General features: G+C 39.1%; 1 protein-coding gene across 1 annotated transcript; it reads left to right on the top strand.

Annotated features, from left to right (window-relative positions):
- Positions 1-312: 312 nt before the first annotated feature.
- Positions 313-3,879, top strand: LOC131682830 (uncharacterized protein K02A2.6-like). The gene has a single exon (XM_058964601.1). It carries the CDS (start codon positions 482-484, stop codon positions 3,482-3,484), a length of 3,003 nt encoding a protein of 1,000 aa, XP_058820584.1. The 5' UTR covers positions 313-481; the 3' UTR covers positions 3,485-3,879.
- Positions 3,880-25,245: the final 21,366 nt, after the last annotated feature.

Below are 25,245 nucleotides of genomic sequence, written 5' to 3'. Positions count from 1 at the left end.
TCACTGTGCGCCCTGCTGGTTCTGTGGAGGAATGCATTTCGTTCGAGACTGCACTCATAGGAGCCACAAATGCAAAGATTGTGGTATTGTCGGACACCGTGAGGGTTATTGTTCCACTGCCAAACGAACATCCAAAGCCAGTCGAAACAAAAAGCACCCGGGATCGTATGCTACAAAAAGCGTAAGTCTTGTGATTAATACCGTCGATAAAAGGCGCCGTTTTGTTACTGTGATGTTGAACGGTGTAAATGTGCGTCTGCAGTTGGACACGGGGTCTGACATAAGCATCATTTCGAAACGGTTGTGGGAGAAAATAGGTAAACCACCCACAGTGCCGGCAAACGAACAAGCCGCAACAGCGTCAGGCGACCGCTTGCAGTTTTTGTTTAAGTTCAGTTGTGTCATTTCTTTCAATGGCAAACAACATACCGGTCAGTTTTACGTTGTTGAAAAACCACTTTATCTTCTTGGCATCGATTTGATGGATGCATTCGATCTCTGGTCACTGCCCATTAGCACGTACTGCAACAACGTCACTGTTCCTTCTGTCACTTTGCAGTCACTCAAATCAGCATACCCGAGGGTGTTTAGGAGCGAGCTGGGGTTGTGTACGAAAACAAAAGTGAAATTGGAACTAATACCAGGTGCAACTCCAGTTTTTCGTGCAAAGCGTCCAGTGGCTTATGCGGTACATAGCAGTGTGGATAACGAACTCGACCGACTGGAACGAGCAAAAATCATCACACCGGTAGACTTTTCGGATTGGGCAGCTCCCATCGTCGTCGTCCGAAAAACGAACGGATCTATTCGTATCTGCGGTGACTATTCCACCGGTCTCAACAATGCCCTGCAACCGCATCAATATCCGTTGCCGCTACCGGAAGAAATTTTCAACAAATTGGCTAATTGCACAGTGTTTAGCCGAATTGATCTGTCGGATGCATTTCTGCAGGTAGAAGTGGACGAAAGCAGCCGTGAATTGTTAACCATTAACACCCATCGGGGACTTTACCGGTACAACCGTCTGACACCGGGAGTCAAAGCAGCACCGGGAGCATTCCAGCAACTTATCGATACTATGCTGGCAGGCCTCCCTCATACGTGTGGTTATTTAGATGACGTCGTCGTTGGTGGTGTAAATCCTGAAAATCACTGGGCGAACCTTCATGCAGTGTTTCAAAGGATCAGCGATTTTGGTTTTACCATTCGTGTAGAAAAGTGCATATTCGCTCAGCCGCAAATTAAATATGTAGGTCATCTGCTTGACCGCAACGGTCTTCGCCCGGATCCATCAAAGGTTCAAGCCATCAACGAAATGCCACCGCCCACTGACGTTTCCGGTGTTCGCTCTTTCCTAGGAGCAATAAATTACTACGGCAAGTTTGTTCCTAGTATGCGCACCCTTCGGTATCCTCTTGATGAGCTGATCAAGGCGGATGCCAAATTTGAGTGGACGGAAAAATGCCAGGCGGCATTTAACAAATTTAAAGAAGTGTTGAAATCCGATCTACTGTTGACACACTACAACCCTGCGCTTGATATAGTTGTGTCGGCAGATGCGTCGTCTGTTGGTGTCGGTGCAACATTATCACACAAGTTTCCGGACGGTACTCTCAAGGTGGTACAGCATGCCTCCAGAGCACTCACAGCAGCAGAGAAAAACTATAGTCAGCCCGATCGTGAAGGACTTGCAATAATTTTCGCAGTGACTAAATTTCACAAAATGTTGTTTGGTCGTCGCTTTCATCTTCAGACTGATCACGAACCGCTGCTGAGGATTTTCGGTTCGAAGAAAGGAATTCCTGTTTACACATCGAACCGGTTACAACGTTGGGCTCTTACGCTATTGCTTTATGAGTTCACCATCGAGTACGTCCCGACAGCGAAATTCGGCAATGCTGACATACTTTCCCGTCTGATCAACCAGCACGTCAGACCTGAGGAAGATTACGTGATTGCTTCGGTCTCTTTGGAAAATGACTTAAGGTCAGTTACACAAGATACACTAACCGTTCTCCCTCTGAGTTTTAGAATCGTACAACAGTCTACACAGTCCGATCCTATCACCAAAGCAGTTTATCGATACCTGATTGACGGTTGGCCTGAGACCGTTACTGATGCAGAGCTCAAGCGGTTTTATGCACGACGTGAGTCACTTACCACGGTACAAGGCTGCATACTATTTGGCGATCGACTTGTTATTCCTTCGCCCCATCGCAAGCGCAGTCTTCAGCAGCTTCATCGTGGCCACCCTGGAATCCAGCGAATGAAGGCGATTGCCAGGTCTTATGTTTATTGGCCAACTCTCGATAACGACATTGTTGATTATGTTAAATCCTGCCATCAATGTGCGATGGCTGCGAAAACACCACCGAAGTCAGCGCCTTTGTCTTGGCCTAAATCAACAAAACCGTGGCAGCGTGTACATCTTGACTATGCTGGACCGATCGACGGGGAATACTACTTGGTCGTCGTGGATTCTTTTTCGAAGTGGCCTGAGATTGTGCAGACTCGCAGCATCACTACAGCCGCTACAATCAAAATCATCAGAGAACTGTTCGCACGCTTGGGAATGCCACAGACACTAGTGAGCGACAACGGCTCACAGTTCACCAGTGCAGAATTTCAATCCTACTGTACGGATAACGGTATCGAGCATCTCACAACTGCGCCGTTTCACCCACAATCGAACGGTCAAGCTGAGCGGTTTGTGGATACATTCAAACGGTCAATAAAGAAGATTAAGGAGGGGAGAGCGACAATGCGTGAAGCACTCAGTACATTTTTGCTGACTTACCGGAGCACACCTTGTTTTTCTTCCCCGGATGGAAAATCGCCAGCAGAAGTCATGTTCGGTCGTCCGATCCGTACCAGTTTGGATCTACTCCGTCCTCCACCAGATTCTGTGCAGTTTGAACAGCCTAGCGAGAGCCGACCCTTGAAGCGTGAGTTCAAAACTAAAGATCCGGTATACGCAAAAGTCTTCATTAAAAATCAATGGCACTGGGCTCCAGGAACAGTACTGGAACGTATAGGTCGTGTAATGTACAACGTTCAGCTCGACAATAGAAGGCTTGTTCGCTCCCATGTTAACCAGCTTCGAGATCGCGCTATATCGGAGGATCTCAACGTATCGACATCGACAGATAGTACGAAACTTCCACTCAACATTCTACTTGATGCTTGGAATCTTCCGGTTCGTCGTACAACGGATCCATTAGCACACTCAACACCAGTAGCACCTCTTACAAGCTGCTCTAGTTTGAGACCATCGTCAACACCAAATACTCTGGTGAGAAGGCCTACCTTATCATCGGAATCATCGTCACAGTTATCAGTATCGTCTTCTTCATCTTCAACATCGCCAAGTTCGACATCAGAATTTCAATCTGCAAATGAAGCCGATTCAGCTGTTCAGGTACCTCGCCGCTCTTCGCGTGTCCGAAGAGCTCCGCAATGGTTCGACCCCTATCAGCTGTATTAGGAGGGGAGATGTTGGAGACGTGGACATCCCTACAACTCAACAGGAATTGCTGGGCTCACTGGTGGCAGCCCGCCTGTCACTCAGTTGACGCACCGAACAGCATCCGGTCAGAAATCAGAAAGTGATATACCATACTATAAGTAATACGCGTATTTTACCTCTCCGTTTGTTCGCGTCTCTATTTTAAATAAATTATATATATGTTTTAACGTGTGGGTCGTGTAATCTTCTCTATCGGTCACCTCCGAACACGAACCACAACAGTTTGGCATTGTACAGGACTCATGACTGACTTTCGTACCTTACCACTAAAAATAATCCTTACTATTTTCCGCCCTTATTCCCCACGGAACTACATCAAGGTACTTCGTGGGGGGTCGTTGTGCTTTCGCTAATCTCTTTCTTTTGCTCTTTTAAGTCATTTTACTCTTTACTCTTGTCTTTTAAGCCATTTAACTCTTTAAACTTGTCTTGCTTCTTGTCTTCATCTACTACGTCGCCATTTAACTCTCGTCACAGTGAGCCGTTTAGATGCGGATTACATGAGTCATTTAGCTCCTGCTTCCGTAAGTCATTCATCTCCCAGTAGGGTTCGTAGTACTGACCCATCTTGGCGAGAACCGGTACTGCGGTACTGAAGCCCCTAGTACCGGTACTCGAAGATTTTTTTTTTTCAAAAGATTCGAGAAACGCTTCAAAGTGAAATTGAATGCTCAAACTGATGTCTCATTGCAGCAGAAGGTATTGTTCGAATGCGGCACCTTCTTTTATTTTGATATAGGTCACTTTGAATTCAATAACTGCAAAGCGGTGCGACTTTCGTCGACTTCAACAGATGGTAAATGTAAGAAGTCCTATTATCAATAGCAGGCATTAGGCGCGTTCTTAAATCCACCAGCAACTCATCGGTATTTTGTCGACTTTTTGTTGCGGAAGCGTGAAGCTACGCTTCGTGACACCACCGCGCAACATAAACAAAGCTTACTTATGTTGCGCGAGAGTCATCGGAGAGCTCAACAACTCACCGTATACGGTTGGGCTTAATGCTTTGGTTAACAAATAGATCATGCTCTCCCTTCGAGCGGCAAAGAGAATTTATATTTCCTCCTACCCGTGTTGCCACATTCACAGATTTTCCTTTTACATAAATAAAAGATTTTTGGCATGGTTTGCAGAATTTCAATAGTCCTGTGTATAGATCCTGATATTTCAACGGATTGCATGGAAATATTGCAGATAGTTTTGTTATGTAAACTTCACATTTTTTTATCTCGCAAATAGATTTTAAAGCGGCATTCCTGTCCTCTGCCTATACTTGTCTATTTCAAAGAGCAATTTTCATTCGTTCATACCTGCATTTGAATTTTTTCATCGCATTGGCCATCGTTAAAATTGTCGGATTATTATTAAGGGTCCAGAGATTGCCAAGTTCCTTGCTTTAACTGTCCTGTACTGCCACGATATAAAGCAGCATTTAGGTGTCTCCCGTTACGTTTTCAATGAAAAAACTGGAAGATCTAACTTTGTGGAACCAATCCGAGCGGGCATCGCTTCCATGCCTAGTTATGTAGCCCTCTACCTCGTCAACATAGGATCGGTGATGCGACCCTCGGTCGAAATTCAACCGGTGAAGTAATTCACCAAACAGGACATTAAACTCAGCATCATAGCCACTGTTCGAAAATGATTTTCGTTTGCGAGAATATGTTTGGCGTGTTACGGCGCCTCGCGTTAGCGTATTCTGGATTCTGTCCATCCGGACCAGGGTTGTTAATCGATAATTCACCGTCATCGTCGATAAAGTTAACCACTTGTCATCGTCATCGAAAACTCCGTTAACGAAGTGTCGTCGAAATCATCGCCATCGTCGATAATTTATCGGGAATTATCGCGATACATTTTGCGTTACTTTCCCGTTTATTGGAGTTGAAGTTGAAGCGGTTGAATTTCAATTGCTTAGCAATAACTACCTACCCGAACAGAAAGTAATATCGAAATTGATCGTAGAAACGTTGAATTTACAACAGTTTTATTTGTTAACAATAACTTTTCTTGTAACATCAATGTACTTATGATGCAGTCCTTCACTGCCCATAACAGCATAAGAGTCCCATGTTGAAAAACAGCAAGCCGAGAAAAACGCTGTTCAAGATTGTCCCATCCATTGAGCCAAATGGATGGGACAACCATGTTTTGGTATTTTTTTGATATTTTCTGAACAAACCCGGTAATCTTATTTGTGCAGTGTGATTCAGTGGTGATACAGAATACAATCAAACGGATAACTCATTTTCGACAAAAATCCACATGGGACTCTTATGCGTTTACGGGCAGTTCATGCCTCCAAAATCTACAACGGAAAAACAATGTAAATCGATGTTTTCGATTTCAGAATGTATGGGAAAAGATCATTTTTTTCAGTGTTACATCCCTTAACGACCCCCCTTTTTTCCATGTAAAAATCGGGTTTACAATGAAATTGGATGTAGAAACAACAAATGTGATTATATTTCCATTGTAAATTTTCCAGAATAACATTGTTTTTCGTTGTAATGTAACAATACAAAATGCTGTAATACTGTTGTGCATTTCTATTCGGGTATTCAACGACATGTTGGCAGTTGAAAATCAATAGTTTTGGAAATTTTCAATGCGCAGGGGGCCCAACGATGTGTCAAAATGGATTTTTTTCAACTTTTCAAGAAAGTGTATGATATTGTAGGGAAAGTTGTTGGCAGTTGAAAATCAGTAGTTTTAGTCATTTTCAATGCACATGGGGGTAGAAACAACAAATGTGATTATATTTCCATTGTAAATTTTCCAGAATAACATTGTTTTTCGTTGTAATGTAACAATACAAAATGCTGTAATACTGTTGTGCATTTCTATTCGGGTATTCAACGACATGTTGGCAGTTGAAAATCAATAGTTTTGGAAATTTTCAATGCGCAGGGGGCCCAACGATGTGTCAAAATGGATTTTTTTCAACTTTTCAAGAAAGTGTATGATATTGTAGGGAAAGTTGTTGGCAGTTGAAAATCAGTAGTTTTAGTCATTTTCAATGCACATGGGGGTCCGACGCTGTGTCAAAATGGAACTTTTTCCAACTTTTCGGGAAAGTATTATATATTGAAGGGAAAGTTGTTGGCAGTTGAAAATCAATAGTACTGGACATTTCCAATGAACAGGGAGGTCCAACGATGCATCAAAATGGATTTTTTCAACTTTGTTATATTGAAGGTAAAGTTGTTGGCAGGTGAAAAATTAATAGATTTGGACATGTTCAATTCATAGCGGGATCCACCAGTGCACAGTGTTTCCAAAGTAGCAAAAACGTGATAGAAATTGTTTTGACCACAAAAAAACTATTTTTGAGCCTAGTATCTTCAGCAAAGTTTAGTTATAAAATGTTTCGCATTTTAAAAAGCATCAATTTTGTAATTAATCCCCCAAAAGACCAGAAGAAAATTTTGGTTTGGTCATTAAGGAAAATAAAAAAAACTTGTTTTTATCCACCTAGCGGTTCAATTGTGCCTTTCTCATTCATCCAAACGAGTATCAACTTCATGGTGGAGAAGGGAAGGGATATAATTAGTGGGAGGGGGAAGATGCGTCGGGAATCATCTAACTTATTTTAGTATACGGGGTGGATGAAGGGAATGCAGGAGGGAGGTCGGTCTGAGAAGGCGGGGGGGGGGGGGGTTGAGAGGTACAAGGTGGAGGAGCATATGGAGGGTTCAACACCGAACTTCATATAATACCTTCCATTTGAGACTAGGTTAGTGAAAATTGGTTCAGTCAACACCGAAGTGTCTTTAGATCTGAAATATACCCGGAACACGGGACTTCCGGAATTATCGATAGTGGACAATATATTCCCATAAACTTTGATTCGCCATCAGTGATCTAGGTCTGCGAATCTAAGTAATGTGATGTTCATTTCAATAGATTTTAAACCTATGAGGTATCACGATTTTACCGGTTTATATGAGAAATTCCTATGTGACCGCAATAGCCAACCTGTTACTCCGGAACCAAAAGTCAGAACTGGTTGAAATTCAATAACATTCAATGGTAATACTCCCTGAAGAGTGCGGTCACACAGCAAATTCCCATATAAACTGGTAACCCTATGATGTCCGAATGATGTAATACATATTCAAATACGTTCCCCCCGGGGAACTCGCCAAGTTCCCGAGCTAAAGTCACACCTATTTTCCAGCAAACTCTTAACCGATTTATACAAACTTGATTTCAAATGAAAGATATAATACTCCCAATGCCTGCCATTGAATTTCATTCAGTTCTGACTTTTGGTTCCAAAGTTACAGGTTGGTTATTGCGGTCACATAGTAATTTCTCATTTAAACCGGTACAATCGTAATACCTCAAAGGTATAAAAATGAACATCAAATGACTTCGATTCGCAGGCCTAGATCACTGATGGCGAATCAATGATAATTATTGTCCACTATCGATAATTCCGGAAGTCCCGGGTTCCAGGCATATTTCAGATCTAAAGCCACTTCGGTGATGACTGAACCAATTTTCACTAACCTAGTCCCAAATGGATGGTATAATATGAAGTTCGGTGTTGAACCCTCCATCTACTCCTCCACCTCCTACCTCTTAACTCCCCTTCCCCTTCTCTCACCCCCTCCGCCTCAGACCAAGCTCTCTCCTGCATTCCCTTCATCTACCACGTATACTAAAACAATTTAGATGATTCCTGACGCATCCTCCCGCTCCCACTAATTATATCCCTTCCCTTCTCCACCATGAAGTTAACATGTAGACAACATTGAACTCACGCTGATTAAGCTATATAAATATTAAATTTCTGTTTCAAGTATGTCAGTGTCAGTGTCGACATGTTGCTTCTCAGGTTCGTGACAGTCGTGCACTTATATATGCTTATCAAGTGCGAAGAATGTAGTAGACATTTCCACAAAGTTATATTGAACGTAATGAGTCATTAAATCATAGTTTAGATAAATGAGAAAGGCATAATTGCACCACTAGGTGGTTTAAAACAGGTTTTTTTAGCGGGCTGATAGGACTGCAGCTTAAAGCTTAGGGGATCTGGGTCCGTCCCGAGACAAAATTTAGAAAATCACGTTTAGAGGCTTAGCACAGGCAGAAAACTTCATTGAAAGGAACAACACGCAACACGAGGTCGAGATTAATAACACCAGGATCAAGATCCCGGTGCATATGGAAAAAAACATGGTGGACGTGCGTATCCATGATTTGGCCCCGCACACTAAGAAAGATTACATCAAACAAATCATGTCGCAATATGGAGAAGTAGAATCTATTACGAATGACACCTGGAGAAATTTTTTCACCGGCATTCCCAACGGCGCGCCGTTCGTATTGTGAGGATGCGAGTGACTAAACCAATACCTTATTACATGACTATCGAATGCAAATCTCCGAAGGATGGAGTGACCTATAAGCAAACAACGCTAATCACATATCCCGCGCAGACACCAACATGCCAATTCTGTAACCATACAGCCCACTACGGAAAAGTCGTCTACTACAGCCAACTCTAACAAGCAACCACCGAAACTTTCAGATAAACCAAAAACAACGATCCAATTAACCAATAATGCAGGTACAACGACCACGACAACCGTTCCCAAACCAACGACTAGCATCACCAATAAAGAAGAAAATACCGATGAAGACGGATTTACAACAGCGACCCGTAAGAACAAGAAACAAATAAGAACCTCTGATCGTGAACAGCAAGAAAGCAGTACCGATGATGACATGGACGGGAACGAGAACGCTAGAGAAGGCAGACTGAATGACCCCCAAGCGGCGTCACCGCCAAGGAAAAGGATCTCAACACGCAGCAGCAAGCTGCGTCAACAAGATCTGGAAGATTTCTATTTTTATTTATTGTAAAAAATTGAAAGACCAACGGCTCAGTTGTGCTAACGCATTGATCCGTTTCAAATAAATCTTTAGATTAAAAAAAGTTTAAAATACTTGTTTTGTCATTTGAACAAATAATTGCTAGACCATTGCGACCACCATACATACTGGCATATCCCATAATTATAATGACCACTTGGATATCAATTCTGTAACACTTATGCACTTAACGGCAGGACAGAACCACCGTTGGTGGTAAGCTCTCGATTATCTTTGGATGTGCCTTTTACTCAACTTTTACGCTTGAGATGGATGTCTGTTCTCTGTGCCGAAATTGATGTTGCTTCTCAGTTTTGCACGACCCAGGGGGAACTTGGCCTTGATCCCACTGTTCTGTCATCGATGTTACGTGATATTCGCTATGGAATATTGTTTGTTTGCGGTGCATTCGTAAACAATGTCTCGCAGAAAAAGTCTAAAAATTGTTGTTGGTTTTGTTAACCCCGCTCCACTAGTACGTCTTAAATTTTTAGTTTTTCTCTCGGTAATTAATGGTTTTTCCCCAACTGTCAATACGCGACATCATTTATGAACGGCCCTAGGTAATATCTTAAAAGCAGACAATCCAATGAAAAATAGGATTGACAGGATTTTTGTGCGTTTTTAGCACCTTGTGTCACATCTTTTATGTTTGGTATACATACTAAGAATACCAAATCATGTGATGTGATGGCCGGAAGATTAGAGAAGCAACTTTCCCTTCAATATTAAACACTTTACCGAAAAGATGAAAAAATTCTATTTTGACACATCGTTAGACCAAATACAAATTAAATGCGCCAAAGTCCCATACAAATGGTGCATCACTTTTGGCTCACCAAAAAAACGAATTAAGCAACCCAATTGATCTGCTACGTCTTGACAGGTTAGAGTTTCCCAAAAATATTGAAACTGGCAACGCTACCTGATCAAAGCGTGCTGTTTTTTCACACACTGTCAATTTATTGAGCTAGACTTGTTTCTTTGTTGTAATAAGCTGTTGATATGTCTAAAACGGAAACCAGTTTTGCTATTTCAGAGGCAACTGGGAGAAATTTTATATTTCAGGTAGGTACTTCACTAGTCGAGTAATCTAGAGATGATCTAATCCAATAAATATTATAGCTTCTACCGTATTCGCCGAGCGGTGATTGATTGGAAAGATATCTTGTTCCTTAGATTACAAAGGAAGAGAATCTACGGCATGGAAATCGTCGATTGGAAAGAAAACAGCATATACGCGAACGGAGGTCTTAGTGGAATGTACGTAATGTTTCAAAGATTTTCTTCCATTTAATTCCACTATGTTTTTATAGTTAGATGCACTTGCACTTCACTATTTAACAGATACCGGTATTTCGATTACTACTTGTAATCTTCTTCAGTGTTTGTATCAGTCTATAGGAAATTACGGGATTGTAAAGTCGTTTTATCTAGGGAATCATCATTTATCATCCAATCAATAATTAATAAAAAATCTAGAATACTTCATAAGCAAAACCTCACAACCTTAACTCCAACAACTGAAAATTTGAAAAGGATAGCAGTAGATTTCAATCAGAATACAGCTTATCCACTTAGGAAAAAATTAAAAAAGTTTGGTGTAGATCCAGTTTTAGTAGTAAAAATTACCAGCTAAAATCAATACTTGGATCCACAAAGGATCCGATAGAAACACTGAGCAAATCGGGGATATACAAAATATCATGTTCACATTGTGATAAAGTTTATATTGGACAAACCAGGAGAACATTAGAAATTCGATTCAAAGAGCATATTGCGGAAATAGCAAAAGCTTCTAGAGAATCTGCTAAAGATTTACCATTCCACTTCAAATCCAAGGTAGCGGAACACGCTTTTTCAGAAAAACATAACTTAACTATAGAAGATATTAAAATTCAGCGTCAAGTCTCTAATCCTTGGAAATTAGACGTAGCTGAAAGCCTGGAAATTTTCAAACATTCGTCTCCTTTCTTATTAAATCGAGACCAAGGTAACGGATATTCATGGCTCTTCGAAATTTTACCTACATGCAAAAAACGGTCAGCTTCATGCACCTAGGTACCCACCGACCACAGCCTACCCGCTTCCCTAGATAAAACGACTTTACAATCCCGTAATTTCCTATAGACTGATACAAACACTGAAGAAGATTACAAGTAGTAATCGAAATACCGGTATCTGTTAAATAGTGAAGTGCAAGTGCATCTAACTATAAAAACATAGTGGAATTAAATGGAAGAAAATCTTTGAAACATTAAGAAAACAGCATTACGGGATGAACGACACAGAATTAAATGGGCAATTCTATATAAAAAAAACATTTGAAGTCCTTCGCAAAGTTGATTTATGCTTCTATGCATGGACTTATCTCGCTTTCATTTTAGTCGTTTCATTTGGTGTGCTATGTGCTCTCATCTCATTCCAGTGCGAACAGAACATTTCTAAAAGCACCTTGCAGTTGCTCCGTCGGTTCTTCGTTGACGACTATTGGCGATTCTACGTTGAAACCGCTCACAGATAGCGCTTGAAGCAAAGTGTTGCTGATTTGATTCTATTCTGTCATAGTGCATATATTTTCTGTAAACATTGGTAAAAAAATAACTTTTAAACACCAAATCACCGATCAATTTGTCTATAATTGTTTATGAAAATGATGGAAAACCATCATTTTATAAGATGATGAGAAAACATCTTGCGAAAAGCGTGTAAAACATAGTGGTTTCTAATATTATTCGCAGAGCTATATGTGTGCTGTTCCGAAATGCAATTAGTTGAGCACAGTACCTGCCGCACATCATTTCCCGTTCCTCCTAAGTTAAGATAAACCTTCATGAGATGGTGTAAATTCATGAAACTCTCCAGATCACGCGAGGAAAGAATATATCCGGCTAATAGGAAAGTGTCAGCTTTGTATCATACACAGCCGATCCTTCTCTCTGATAGTCATCACTGAATCTCCTACGTAGTCCAAAATATGAAGGAGTTTGACATTGGTACTGATTGGGTGTCGGTTTCGAGATGGAACTTCATTTATGGACCGATTTTTTTTAACCACAATAATACCCCGATAACAAATCGAAGAAGTGTATGAACCAAATAGTTGCAAATGGCTGTAATTTCAGAATAATTGCAAATAAAACTAAATTTCTTACTCGTTTCATTCATATTTTGGCAGTGGTAAGCTTTTTTCGAGAAGAAAATGAAGTTTTTGTTGTAAGCTACGACTCACTTGCGGGTGAAAAAAGCAAACTGTATCACTTTGCCAGTTCATGAGCTGAATCATAGGTGTCGCATGACTAATTGTGGTTTTGCCGCAAATCGCCAATTGCGATCACGATCAAAAACGATCTATACAGAATAAAAGCACTTTCATGCAGGCGTAATGATCGTAGATGTTGTGATTCTGTTAGGCATGTATATAAAGGATTACGTGTACAGTGGCTTTGGAGTTCTAACAAAATTCGAGTGTATTCGATCCCATAGGCGGCTCCAGCCGGATGTTAAAGGAGGGGAACGCGCTTTCTTGGAAAAATGCGTCTGATTCACTCTGATGCACGATGTGGAAAATGAAATTTGGTATCTTGGAACCGCATTTCCCGATATGCGTGGAGTGTAGCGAAGAATTTGTCAAATCAAACACAAAAATTATTTAATATGTTCCACTAAGGATGGAAAACTTTCTGATTGAATAGAAAGGGCACGAGCCCCCCCCCCCCCCCCTGGAACCGCCGGAGTTCGAGCCTTCGATTGACATTTATGCGTTTGATGTTAAAATTATTGTTTTGATGGGATAGTAGAAGCAATGCGATGATTTTTGTGAATGCTGCATATTTGATTGAAAAGACATAGTTTTCTTACACTGGTTTTCCTCTGTTTACCTTCAGATAATGTGTGTTGTAATGAACAATTTCGGGAATGCATGGTCGTTTTTGGATCGATTTTCTTATCGTTTATGAAAAATGAGCTGTGCTGTGCAATGAAACTACCTAAACTCTGCTGGTTAAGGTTTTTTTTCAAACCAATTAGATAGTTAGAAATTTCTGGACGAAATAAGTACATAGTATATTTTACACAAATCACACAGGTACAACATTTGCAGCAAAATTCTTCTTGTATATAGACAGCATATAGCACTGGAACTAAATTTAACAACCAACTCAAATATATTTTTAGTTGGACCAGGTTTCGCATGAGAAAAGCTGTAATTTTGGAGGAATTTCCTCCAGCATTATTGTGCCCGAACCAACACAGAGTAACCTAACAGTTCCAGGTCTAAGCTATCGCCAAATTTACGGTAAGAGAGCAGTGACATGAATTGGAAGCAATACATGAATTCCGGTGAGTGAGCGTTACGAGCTGGATTTTGCGGCAAGATTCTCTAATGCAGGAATGGAACCTGTTAGTCGGTCCTAAATCCGCCAGTTCGTATTTCTACGCCGGTAGCGAGGATAATACCAAGCCGCAAAATTTCATTGAGGATTAAACGTCGTTGATTAAACTGCCCATGATCGCAAGTCAGTCCCATGTTCTATGGGATTCCCTATCTACATGGGACTGACTTTCGATTATGGTCAGTAAATCTTTCTACAATTTTACCGCTGCTCTGCCATCACTCGTCACCGATCAACCCAGAGTACTTACGGTACTCTATCAACTGAATATTCCAAAGCAAAACTTTGCTTGATTTTGCATTTGTGCGATTTTTTACTCGTGTGTGCCTGTGCAGCATCAGATAGGAGCTCAACGAATGGCGAATGATTTTTCCATCACCAGATAATTAAACCTTTTGTAAAACGCGTAAACATCCTAGAAACTCCTGCTACGCAAGTTCACAAACATAGCGCAGGAACGAATTTCGACTTCAGGAGTAGCTTTCGGTACCCTGAAATAATAATAAAAGCATTAATTTAAAAAAATATGTAAAAGAAATAGGTATTTTCCCCTTGGTGAATTCTTCAGATTTTCATCATAATAAACAGTATCTATGGAAACTTGTTTTTTTTTGGTTTTCAGCGATGCCGATTTTAACATTATTTCATCAAAGAACACTGTCACTTTGACACTGTACCGTGTCCACGAAAAATCATCAGAGCATTCCGTATTAACATATTTGTATTTGGTTAGACTCTCCTGTGGATTGAAAATGTCCAAAACTATTTATTTTCAACTGCCAGCAACATGTCCATCAATAAGTATTTATTTCTAAACAATTACAAGTTAACCGCATCCACTTCAATTCCAATAAACGGGAAAGTAACGCAAAATGTATCGCGATAAGCGATGAATTATCGACGATGACGATGAATACGACGATACAATCATCGACGATGACGATGAATGCGACGATACATTATCGTTAACGGAGTTTCCGATGACAATACATTATCGTTGACGAGTAACGCCGATAAAATATCGTGAAAAATGTATCGTATTAACAATATGGACCACGATGTGCCGCATCAGCTTCAATTCCAATAACCGGGAAAAATGACGATGACGATGGACGATGACGATAAATGCGACGATACATTATCGTTAACGGAGTTTCCGATGACGATACATTATCGTTAACGAGTAACGCCGATAAAATATCGTGAAAAATGCATCGTATTAACAATATGGACCACGATGTGCGCCCTGTTCATGTTCTGCGAAGTGATCATCTACTTTTTACGGTTGAAGAAACTAAAATTGCCGGATCAGAAATGAAAAGAGACGACTTTTGCATTTGATACATTCCACTGCTTTTCGAATCTCTTAACGGCAACGGGTTGCTTTTTTTCTCGCTATCTCGATGAATAAAACTGCATTTATCTGTACAATAAATATTTGCCCTTTCGTTACCTCGATAGCCGCGTTCTGAAATCCACCAACAACTCATCGGTATTTTGATGACTTTTTGTTGCGGGAGAGTAAAGCGACGCGCTGTGACACCAGTGTGCAACATAAACAAAGCTTGATTATGTTGTGCGAGAGAGAGATCATCACATCAGACAGCTCAACAATCCATCGTACGGTGAGGGCCGATGATTTGGTCAACAAACGGCATCGAGAGGAAAGAGACTTTTAAAGTACACATACCAATACACCAGTTATTTGGCATGCGCTAGTATTGAATTGCTGGTGAATAAGTTTCACTTCTGCGTGTCAGTCGAGTGAGCAGTTTAAAAAATGATTGGACTTGCGCCTGTCGTTGTTTTCCTATTTTCGGCCTGGGTAACTTATGCGCATCTTATGTACATTTTAGTTAATAAATTGCTTATCCTAAACACTAGTTGCGCACTCTGAAAATAAGACAATAAACAAAGAACAAGTTCACTATCTTGCTTTTCAATTGCAATCAGAATACTCTTCCTTTATGGACTATACTTTAAATGCATTTTTTAGCTTCCTACAGCTAATTATATAGCTATTTGAGAGTTTTTCGTGTTGGGTCTACTAAAAGGTCTAAAGGTCTATGCTTCAGGCATTAATTGAGATGAAACCAAAACTGTTATTAGCATTTATAATTTAAGTTTGATTCGGTGGTGAGTAGTTTCTTCAAAATTGTTCGCGCTTTTGAAGATTCAAAATTTGAATATCTCATCTTCAGTTCGGTCTTTTCCGCACAGCTGAACAGTCAGTTAATTTTTTCAATTGGTAGTTCAGCAACGTGGCTTCAATTTACTGATTATCAGTAATATATTTTCCGAGTTTCAGCAAAACAAACGTCACTTGTACTGAGATCTTGGTTAGCTCGGCTGCATAAAACTTGGTAAAAGGTGCGGAAAAAGTGGGAGTCGGTAGAACAAAATTAATGGTGTAGCTTCCAATCTGCTTATTTCGTTGATGTTGGAAAATGCCTGTATATTTTTATGAAAATACACTCAAGTTTTTTTTACGCGGTTTTTTTTGCGCGGTATTTTTTTACGCGGTTTTTTTTTACGCGGATTTTGAAATTTACACGGTTTTCATTTACGCGGATTTTGAAATTCACGCGGTTTTCATTTACGCGGATTTTGGAATTTACGCGGTACCCACCAATGAGGTTCCCTTTATCGCGGATTCTTAAATTTAAGTGGTCTTCATTTACGCGGATTTTGAAATTTACGCGGTTTTCATTTACGCGGATTTTGAAATTTACGCGGTTTTCATTTACGCGGATTTTGAAATTTACGCGGTTTTCATTTACGCGGATTTTGAAATTTACGCGGTTTTCATTTACGCGGTTTTCATTTACGCGGCTCGTATCCCCCGCGTAAAAAAAAACCTGAGTGTATAAGGTAATGAGCAGATTTTCTCCTTGTTTCTATTATCACCCTACCTGTTAGATCAGAAAAGCACCTAAGCCTAAACAAACAGCATATTTACTGTTGGAAAATAATTCAAACAATAATACGTTCAATGTTGCTGATGTATACCAATCACTTAAGGGACCATAGATGTTTTTCTACGTTTTCTGACCAGTCTTAAAAAAATCATCGAACACGAGAATGTAAAATATATTGAGGTCTCATGCGTAGTTAAAAACACACTTTAGTGTTTAAATACAATATTTAGCGACATGCAAAAACTGCTTTACTGCCTCTCTTCGGTGCCTTGAAGTTGTATAGGCAAAACAGATAAAAAGCGCAATAGTTGCAATGCTATTTTGAAAATACTTTCGAGAGTCCACAGAGTTCCAGAACAAAGAATAAGCCAGCGGTCACTGCTTGATGAATGTAAAATTCACAAATTTTACATTAAATGCGGTGTTGTTTTTGTCGAAAGGAATTTTTTAACTTTAATTGGAACTAATTGGAATTTGAATTCGAGTTTGTGTAAAATTGGTCAATTCATATTCTAGAACTTATATGGACCTTAATCCAGTCACTAGTATATATTAATATCAGTAAATCTACCAAAAATGCTTCCGAAAAAAACTCTGAGTTTTAGTACTGGATTCATGAAGTTTCAATATTATTTTAGTTGTGATTTTCTACATGCTTTAAAAATTATTATAAAGGTTTTGAATCAGTTTTAGCGATTGACCACATTATCTTTGTACAGTATTATTGAGGCCACACATGATCCACTTCGGCACCGATTCGTGAAAACCTGCTTAAAAGTTTTTTGATCATTTGCTGAGTGTTATAGAAAGAAGCAGATCGATCGAAAAAGTATGCCCATAGAATATTTACGAAGTGAAGTAATTTTATATTGTGGTTCAAAAATTGAATGCCACTGAAACGTTCGCCACAATTGTTTTTATTTATTTTACCCCATTTTTGTGGCAAATGCTTAATTCTCTCTAACCTAATCAATATGGGTATTTTCGGAACAGGCTTTACGAGTAGATACCAGAGATCGATTTTGGATGCAATTCTGAAAACCAAGATGGCAACTTCTGGTGAACCGTTTTTGATAATTTACATGGGAAAAGCCCATGGGTCGTGTTTTCACCGCTGGGTAGCATTGTATACACCAAATTGTCACGACCAGAGAGACAAGGGGCCATTCATAAACCACGTAGACCAAAATTTGAGAATTTGATTACAGGAGCACGTCTTACCTGTGAGGCGATCGTAAGCAAAAAGATGGCCGGTCGAGGTTGCTGCGATCAATGAGCCCTTTGGCTCGTCGTTGCTAACGCTGGTGTGCGTATACGAGCAATTCATTAATGGCTCAAAAAATCGTGTTGCTCAAGGCATTCAGCTGAATACAATGCGATCGTCCCGATCTGCCATGCCAAGCTTTGTAGCGGTAATATTTTATGCTGGCGGCCATTTTGTTTTAGTCTTACGATTGATTATATGCAATTATGCGATGTTATTATGTTAGAACAAAAGGAAAACTATTTGTTTTGTGATTTGAATATAATGTGGTTGTCCCGAACCGTCATGCCTAGTTTTCATTGCGACAAGGTATTTTTGCTGATATTTATGCGCGAGCTTTTTTATTCAATTGCGATGTGGCGTACTGTAAGGGGCCGTTCATTTACCACGTGGACAAAAAAACCCTTTTTTCTGACCCCCTCGTGGACAAGTGTGGACGATTCATAAACCCCTATCCCTCCCTACGGTGTCCATGTGGACTTTCAAAAAATGGGTAGTTTCATAAAAATGGGATTTAGAAAATTTTCCCATGTGGAAGACGAATATAAAGTAGACCTTATGAAAATCGTTCAAATCTCAACGACTTATGATATTTTATATTTACATTTCAAAGATTCATCACAAATAACCTTTGAATTCTTGAATTGGTTCGTAATTTCAACCTCTAGCTATGAAATCCAAAATTAATGTGATTAGACCATGTTACAGATGATTGCATCAAGTGATTTAGGGTAGACGAGCCCTTATTCATTTCATTAGTCAGGATATCACACTATTTCATTGATAACTCGACTTAAAGTTAGTGGATTGCGCTTAAATAGGTATCATCATCTTTGCTTCGTTCCTAAGAAGCAGTACAGTTTAAAAAAAATTCCTGGGAAATGTAAAACACTCGCGTTTGAGCGAAGCGAAAAGTCGAGCACAACGTACCCTTATTCATCCTACCATTTGAGCTAATGCGTTGAATAGAGATAGCAGATACTGCTCTAACTAATGTATTCAAATGGGTGAGATGAATAGAGGTGCTAAGATGAATTAGGGAGCAGTTACCCTAGATAAAAAATTCCGATTCTTTTCGTGCGAGTTCTTATGATTTTTTCGATGATAGTCTTCATAGATGTTTTCAATTTTCACACGTAATGCACACGCATATGCTATGCTGTTATAAGCACTTGGACTATTTAAAAATCTTGAAAAAATTTGAATGTAACCGCTCACACCAATGACAATACAAATTTGTTTCATTTTTATATAAAAGACAAAAATATGACGACGTGGACATTACCCATACCCTCACCCCCATCTCAATGGACAAGCATGGACTTTCTCGTGACCTCTACCCTTTCCTAAATTGTCCACGTGGTATATGGATGGCCCTTAAGGCGATTTTTGCGAAATATAATATATGCATGCGGCTGCTGAGTTTTTTCTTTGCAGGCTACAAAGCAGCTATTTTTCATGACAGGCGACCAAGCAGCAATTTTGCTAGTATGAAAAGGCACGTGGTTTACACGCTTTCACAATTCTTTTTCTTTCGAGTCGCCATATTGTTTTGGGAAGCCTTTCAGTTTACACGCTTTCACTCTTTCCTTACTTGATTTAACCGCGTGGGGGATTCTAACTGGATTCTTTTTACAATAACCGGCAGGATCGCCAATGTAAGAATTTGATTTTGCCAATGCTCATTCTACTATTAAATATATTCTATATCATTTTCACATCAATTTGAAAACACGCTTGTTTGGAATTATTATTTTTTTTATTTATGATCATTTATCATTATTCCCGAAAATGTGGTGGGGGAGCGGAGTTACCCTTTAGACTCCCCTCCTTCCCTCTGGTTACGTGCCAGCGTGGACTTCAGTCTGATTTGTCCTAATCTTTAGTTAAAATATAGGTTGCCTGAAACTCACTCAATTGCAATGAAGGCGATCCGCCAGTGCAATAGTAGTACGTAATACTCGCACCAGTTTTTCACATAGGTACATATATTGTGCATCTAATGAAGAATGATGTTCAAAATGCCTTTGATGGTAGTTGAAATGAATAAATTTCCTTTTTTTAATGCAAAAGACTTCGATGTTCTTCTGAAAAAAAAAATTCTAAGTCCTTTGAAATGCAAAGAACTTTAAAGAATTTTCGCAGTTTTTTTTTGCGTGGATTTCGAAAATCGGTTATTTTCAAAAAAGTATTCTAAGTCCTTTTGAATGCAAAAGACTTGGACTTTTTCCTACAAAAATGCTGAGTTCTTTTAAATCCAAAGAACTTAGAAGAATTTTGGCAGTTTTTTTGCGCGGATTTCGCAATTATCTCGTTGAGAGTTTTTTTAGGCGAACTTTCGAATTAACGCGGTTTTTTTACGAGGATTTTCGAATTAACGCGGCTTTTTACGCGGATTTTCCAATTAACGCGGTACGTATCCCCCGCGTAAAAAAACCTGAGTGTAATACATTTTCATTATACATGACATGACAACTATATACAAGAAATCAATATTCGAGTTCTAAAATTTTGTAAAAGAAAAGACCAAATCGATAACTTGAACCAGTAATCAGCGGTTTGAGCTTGGTCGTCTTGATCAGCTGGTAGGAGAAACAGGATAATGTTCGCATAATGTATAGGAAGGATGCCCATATGATCTAAAAACCAAAAATGGCTCAAATTCAAATTCGATTTCTTTGAATTTTTTAGTTCCATCTTCTATGGGAATTTCATGTGACCGGACGATTAACAGTTTATATTTCCGGAACTAGGGTTCGTCTCGGTTGCGGTAATTACCGCAACCGCGTGGTATTTACCGCACCCGCCCCTTAAAATGTGCGGTGCGGCGAGACACTTTTTCCCGCAGATGCGGTGCGGGAAAGAGTTTTTACCGCGCGGTTTTACCGCAACCGCCCCGCAAAAAATAATTGATGAAGTGATCATTTTGATTATTTTAAATTGATAAACAGGCTGCTATAATGAAAGAAAATCTAGCTGTGTCCGAAATATTTTGACGCTATTATTTTTACGACATATTTTGGACTAGTTATAAAATTCTAAGTAAAACATCACAAACTAACCATTTCAAATACATAAAATGCAAGATCCAAATAGAGACAAAATTATTAGATCATTTAAAAACAATAAATTTTTACCCTTAAATACAATTTAAAAGTGCATCACTTCTCCCGATTTCTGTTGGAAATCGTGGAATTATGAATCGTTTTGATATCAATTTTTCAACTGTGAATTTCGACTAATTTAAAGGAATTAGAGATGAACTAATTATGCTGGGACTTAAACACAACCCAAAGAATATAATTATCTTCATCAAACCAAACGAATTTGGAGTAATTGGCAGTAAAGGATACAAATGTCTGAAAGCGTCCAAATAAGGAGGGGTCCAAATTAGGATGATTATTCTATCATTCGTTCATCAACATCGTATTTCTATCTTCTTTGATTGCTGTGTAAATTCAATGTGAATTTTTCTGCAGTCAATTTTATTGGACTCTTTCTCAAAAAGTATGCTTCATAACTTTTTTTCGCGTACTTCCATTCAATTTTACTATAATTTTCTACCAAATTAAGTCTTAATATTTTTCAGTTAAGACTATTTTGTAGCTTTTTTGAAGCTTTTTTTTTACCAAATACCACATAGTTTGACTCCCGTTCACTTCAATTGAAGTTTTTGCCATTTGCTTTTTGGGAAAATATTAGAGGGAAATACATTAAATGCTAGAACTTTCGAACTAACCTTTAGAAAATTACACTTCATATATTTTTAAAGGGAGCAATCCTAGTTTTTGAATGAGAATACATCTGTTTCTTGAAGAATGCGGAAGTTAGAGTTTTGGGATATTTTGTCCGTAAAACATACATACATTTTTTGCAGTTTGTCTAATGTTCAATAATTCTGTACCGGTTGAGACCGGACTCCTGATTAGATGTAATGTATAGAGCAATTATTTTTCGTCAAATATGGCGTCGTTCTTATTAATGAAATACAATATGTTTTTATTTCACTGTATTGGAATATATGCGCTACTATATAGAAGTACTGGTATTTTGACTTTACCAAGCAACTTCATTTCTTATTACATTTTTATTCCACATTTTTCAATTAACCGAAGGGTTGCTAAAATAAAAGTTTTCCTATTACTGCAGTAGAACGTTTTTGAATGTATAATGTTTGCCTTAAAATGTACGAAATTTTATTAATAGAAAATGCAAAAGTTGATTTTTTCATGAACATTACATTCTGAGGAGTCTCTTAAAGTTAAATTTCGTGTGAATAAGAATAACATTTTATTATATATGGTTACACAAATGTACAATTTTTCAACACTATTTTTTAAAATACAAAAATTTTACCGCATTACCGCCCGGTGCGGTGGATAACGTGCGGTTGCGGTAAGCGGTTCGGTTTTATTATTTTTTTGCGGTTGCGGTGCGGACAATCCATTTACCGCCCACATTCGCACCGCGACGAACCCTATCCGGAACCATACAACGGATCCGTACGAATTTTTGTAGCAGGAAAACATACCTTTAATTTGAGGCATTTGTGATAATCGGCCAAACCATCACCGAGAAACTGATAATAGCAAAAATAACCCGAGAATAGTGAAAACCTGTATTTGAGCGCAATGAAAACTTGAATGCCCTATTTATCATACAACTGCGCGCATCAATTAGCAACCATCCTACCAGATGCGAGCCCAAGAGCACACTGACGCCAAAACATCGTTGACGGTGGTACACGCATTCTTGAAAGAAGCTTATACAACAGGTAAAAGAAGCGAAAGATATAGCATGCCTGGGTGCCGACCACATGTTGTGAGAATGGGAATTTATTTCAGCCGACTGCATGCCCCCACCATCATTTCAAGAACGAATGAGAAGCGCGATTGACAGATCTGTATGCGTACCGCGCAGTGCTACCAAAAGTACAGATGTTTCTATAAAGCTGCAGATTATTTGAATTGTATAGGTACAGATTAAAATGATGTCTAAGGAAACTACAGCATGGTACATATTTTTGGAGATAAAATGGTAAAACAATAGTTTTATTTGACATTTCTAATACCTAGTAATATTGAGAAAGTGTATATAGGATATATAAATTTACGGAAACTGTTTTTCTTTGGTGTGTAATACAAATATATTTTGTAATTTGACTACTCCAAACAAATGATTTGCTGGCGAATGAACTTATTATTGAAACCTTAACAATAGAACAAATGATTTTTGCACTAAGAACTCAGTGTTTTTTTTATTTATTATTGACGGAAAAATAAAGTGAGATTGGAAAGTTTGATGTATAAAACACCCAAATTAACCAAATATTATTCAACTAGCAAAACGTTTACATTAACTTATTGCTGTAAATTTCGGTACAAATTTTCTGAAAAAGTAGTGCGATTTTTTTTATTCCCGGTAAATAATATAAAATTTGGCATCACTGGTAACAGCTTATTTTAGTTTCTCTTTGCCGCTCAGCAGCGAGAGGGGAATGGGTGTCGCAGCTCTCCAACGTGCAATGTTGCATCCGAAGTTTTGTATCACAACAGAGCAAAACTTTCTCTTTTGCTCACCGAAAAAAATCGCGGCGGCCATGTTTAACTCAACAATTTGGTCATCGATGACCAATTGTTGAGCAATGTTGAATTTCGAAACACGCCTATTGTCTTTTATAGTTGTAGGAGGCTAACCTTGTGGGTGGATGGGCAACAATGAGTTTCATTATATACGGTATGCAAACTTGGCACTATGACGAATTCAAGATAATCTTCGATCTTATACACTGCCCATAATCGCGAGTCAGTTCCATGTTCTATGGGTTTCCCTATCTACATGGGACTGACTTGCGATTATAGGCAGTACATCTGGAGGAAGATCAGATGCTGCTTCAAGGTATTGCACACTCTTTTTTGACAATTTTCATGTCGCCACAAAAGGAATTGTCTGGCAAGGCCAAACCGGTACCGAAGGGCTGATGCTCTCTAACGTGTTTATGTTTATGTTCACATCATTAGCATTCATTTTCAGTCGCATAAACGCTCATGGGAAGCAGGGTGTGTTCAATAGCAGACACGAATTAAAAATATTCAAATTCGTTGAATGAAAATTGATCATATTCAGCCGCATTCATTTTCAATATTCAGTGGCGCAGCTGAAAACATCAAACGAACAAACCGCCCATTCATCCAGGCAGATTTTCATTCGTCTCCGATTATTACTCGAAGCGGCCGTGCAGCAACGAATCAAACGCATCAAAGTAGGCCCTGGCACAATGTAAGCGAAGATGATTGTTGTTTTATATGCTTTACTGGCATTTGAAAACATTTTCCTATATAATTGGTGAAATGAATATATTGTACGATATTCAACTTGTAACGATGTGTAAAATAGCATTACTGGCAACGCAAAGGTTATAGAGAACTATAAGTCACAGGGAGGATAGCAGATGACAGTTATTCGGTAAACTGATATTCATCGGGTTCGCCAGCGGAACGACACGAAGCAAAGGGAAATTCTTAGGTAGACCGGCGAGGAAAACGGAGGTATCACCCGAGCAGGGCAGGAAAATTTCGAAAAATGAATTGATTGCTGTTCGAAGCTTCACGAAGCACCTTCTCAAGCATACCACATGCAATCGATGAGTTTGACACAATCGCTGCGAACATTTAGGGGTAAAACTTATCTCTGCTCGGACGAAGCGAGCTTCGCATCTAGTTCGCTCTTTACAATGTTCGAAAAAGTTCACATTAACCTTAGAAGCACACATCGTCGAACACGAGGTAAGCTCTTGGCTCGTGGTTTTTGCGTTTTTGGAACATTTCCACAGAGTTTCGAAGCGATATTCGGTGAACACATATAAAGCGAATGCCTCGTTTATTTGAGAATCGCGAACATCGAAGTTTTATATCGCTTCAAGCATCAGCATCATGAGGCCACCGCGAACATGTTCGCTACGTGACTATCTGTCTTAAAATCATAAACTGTAAATCTTATTTTGAGTATAAATAAAATGGATTATTTTAAGATTATAATTTAGGATTTAGGGATTAGGTGCGTCGCATACCTTACCAATTTATGAGCCACGAGTTTGAATGAGCGTAGTGGTAGTGAAATTCAAATTCTTTTTTTTCGGAATACAATTATGTTTACTAGCTACTTTGATTGCAAACTCGTCTTTTCTTCTTCAATCGGAGTATATTTTCCCTGCCAAGGAGTTTAGGTGAAGATGTATAAAGTATGTTTAAGGGGGTGAGG

Source organism: Topomyia yanbarensis, chromosome 2 (assembly GCF_030247195.1).
Source record: "Topomyia yanbarensis strain Yona2022 chromosome 2, ASM3024719v1, whole genome shotgun sequence".
Taxonomy (NCBI): Eukaryota; Metazoa; Arthropoda; class Insecta; order Diptera; family Culicidae; genus Topomyia; species Topomyia yanbarensis.
This window is presented reverse-complemented; position numbering and strand designations above follow the sequence as displayed.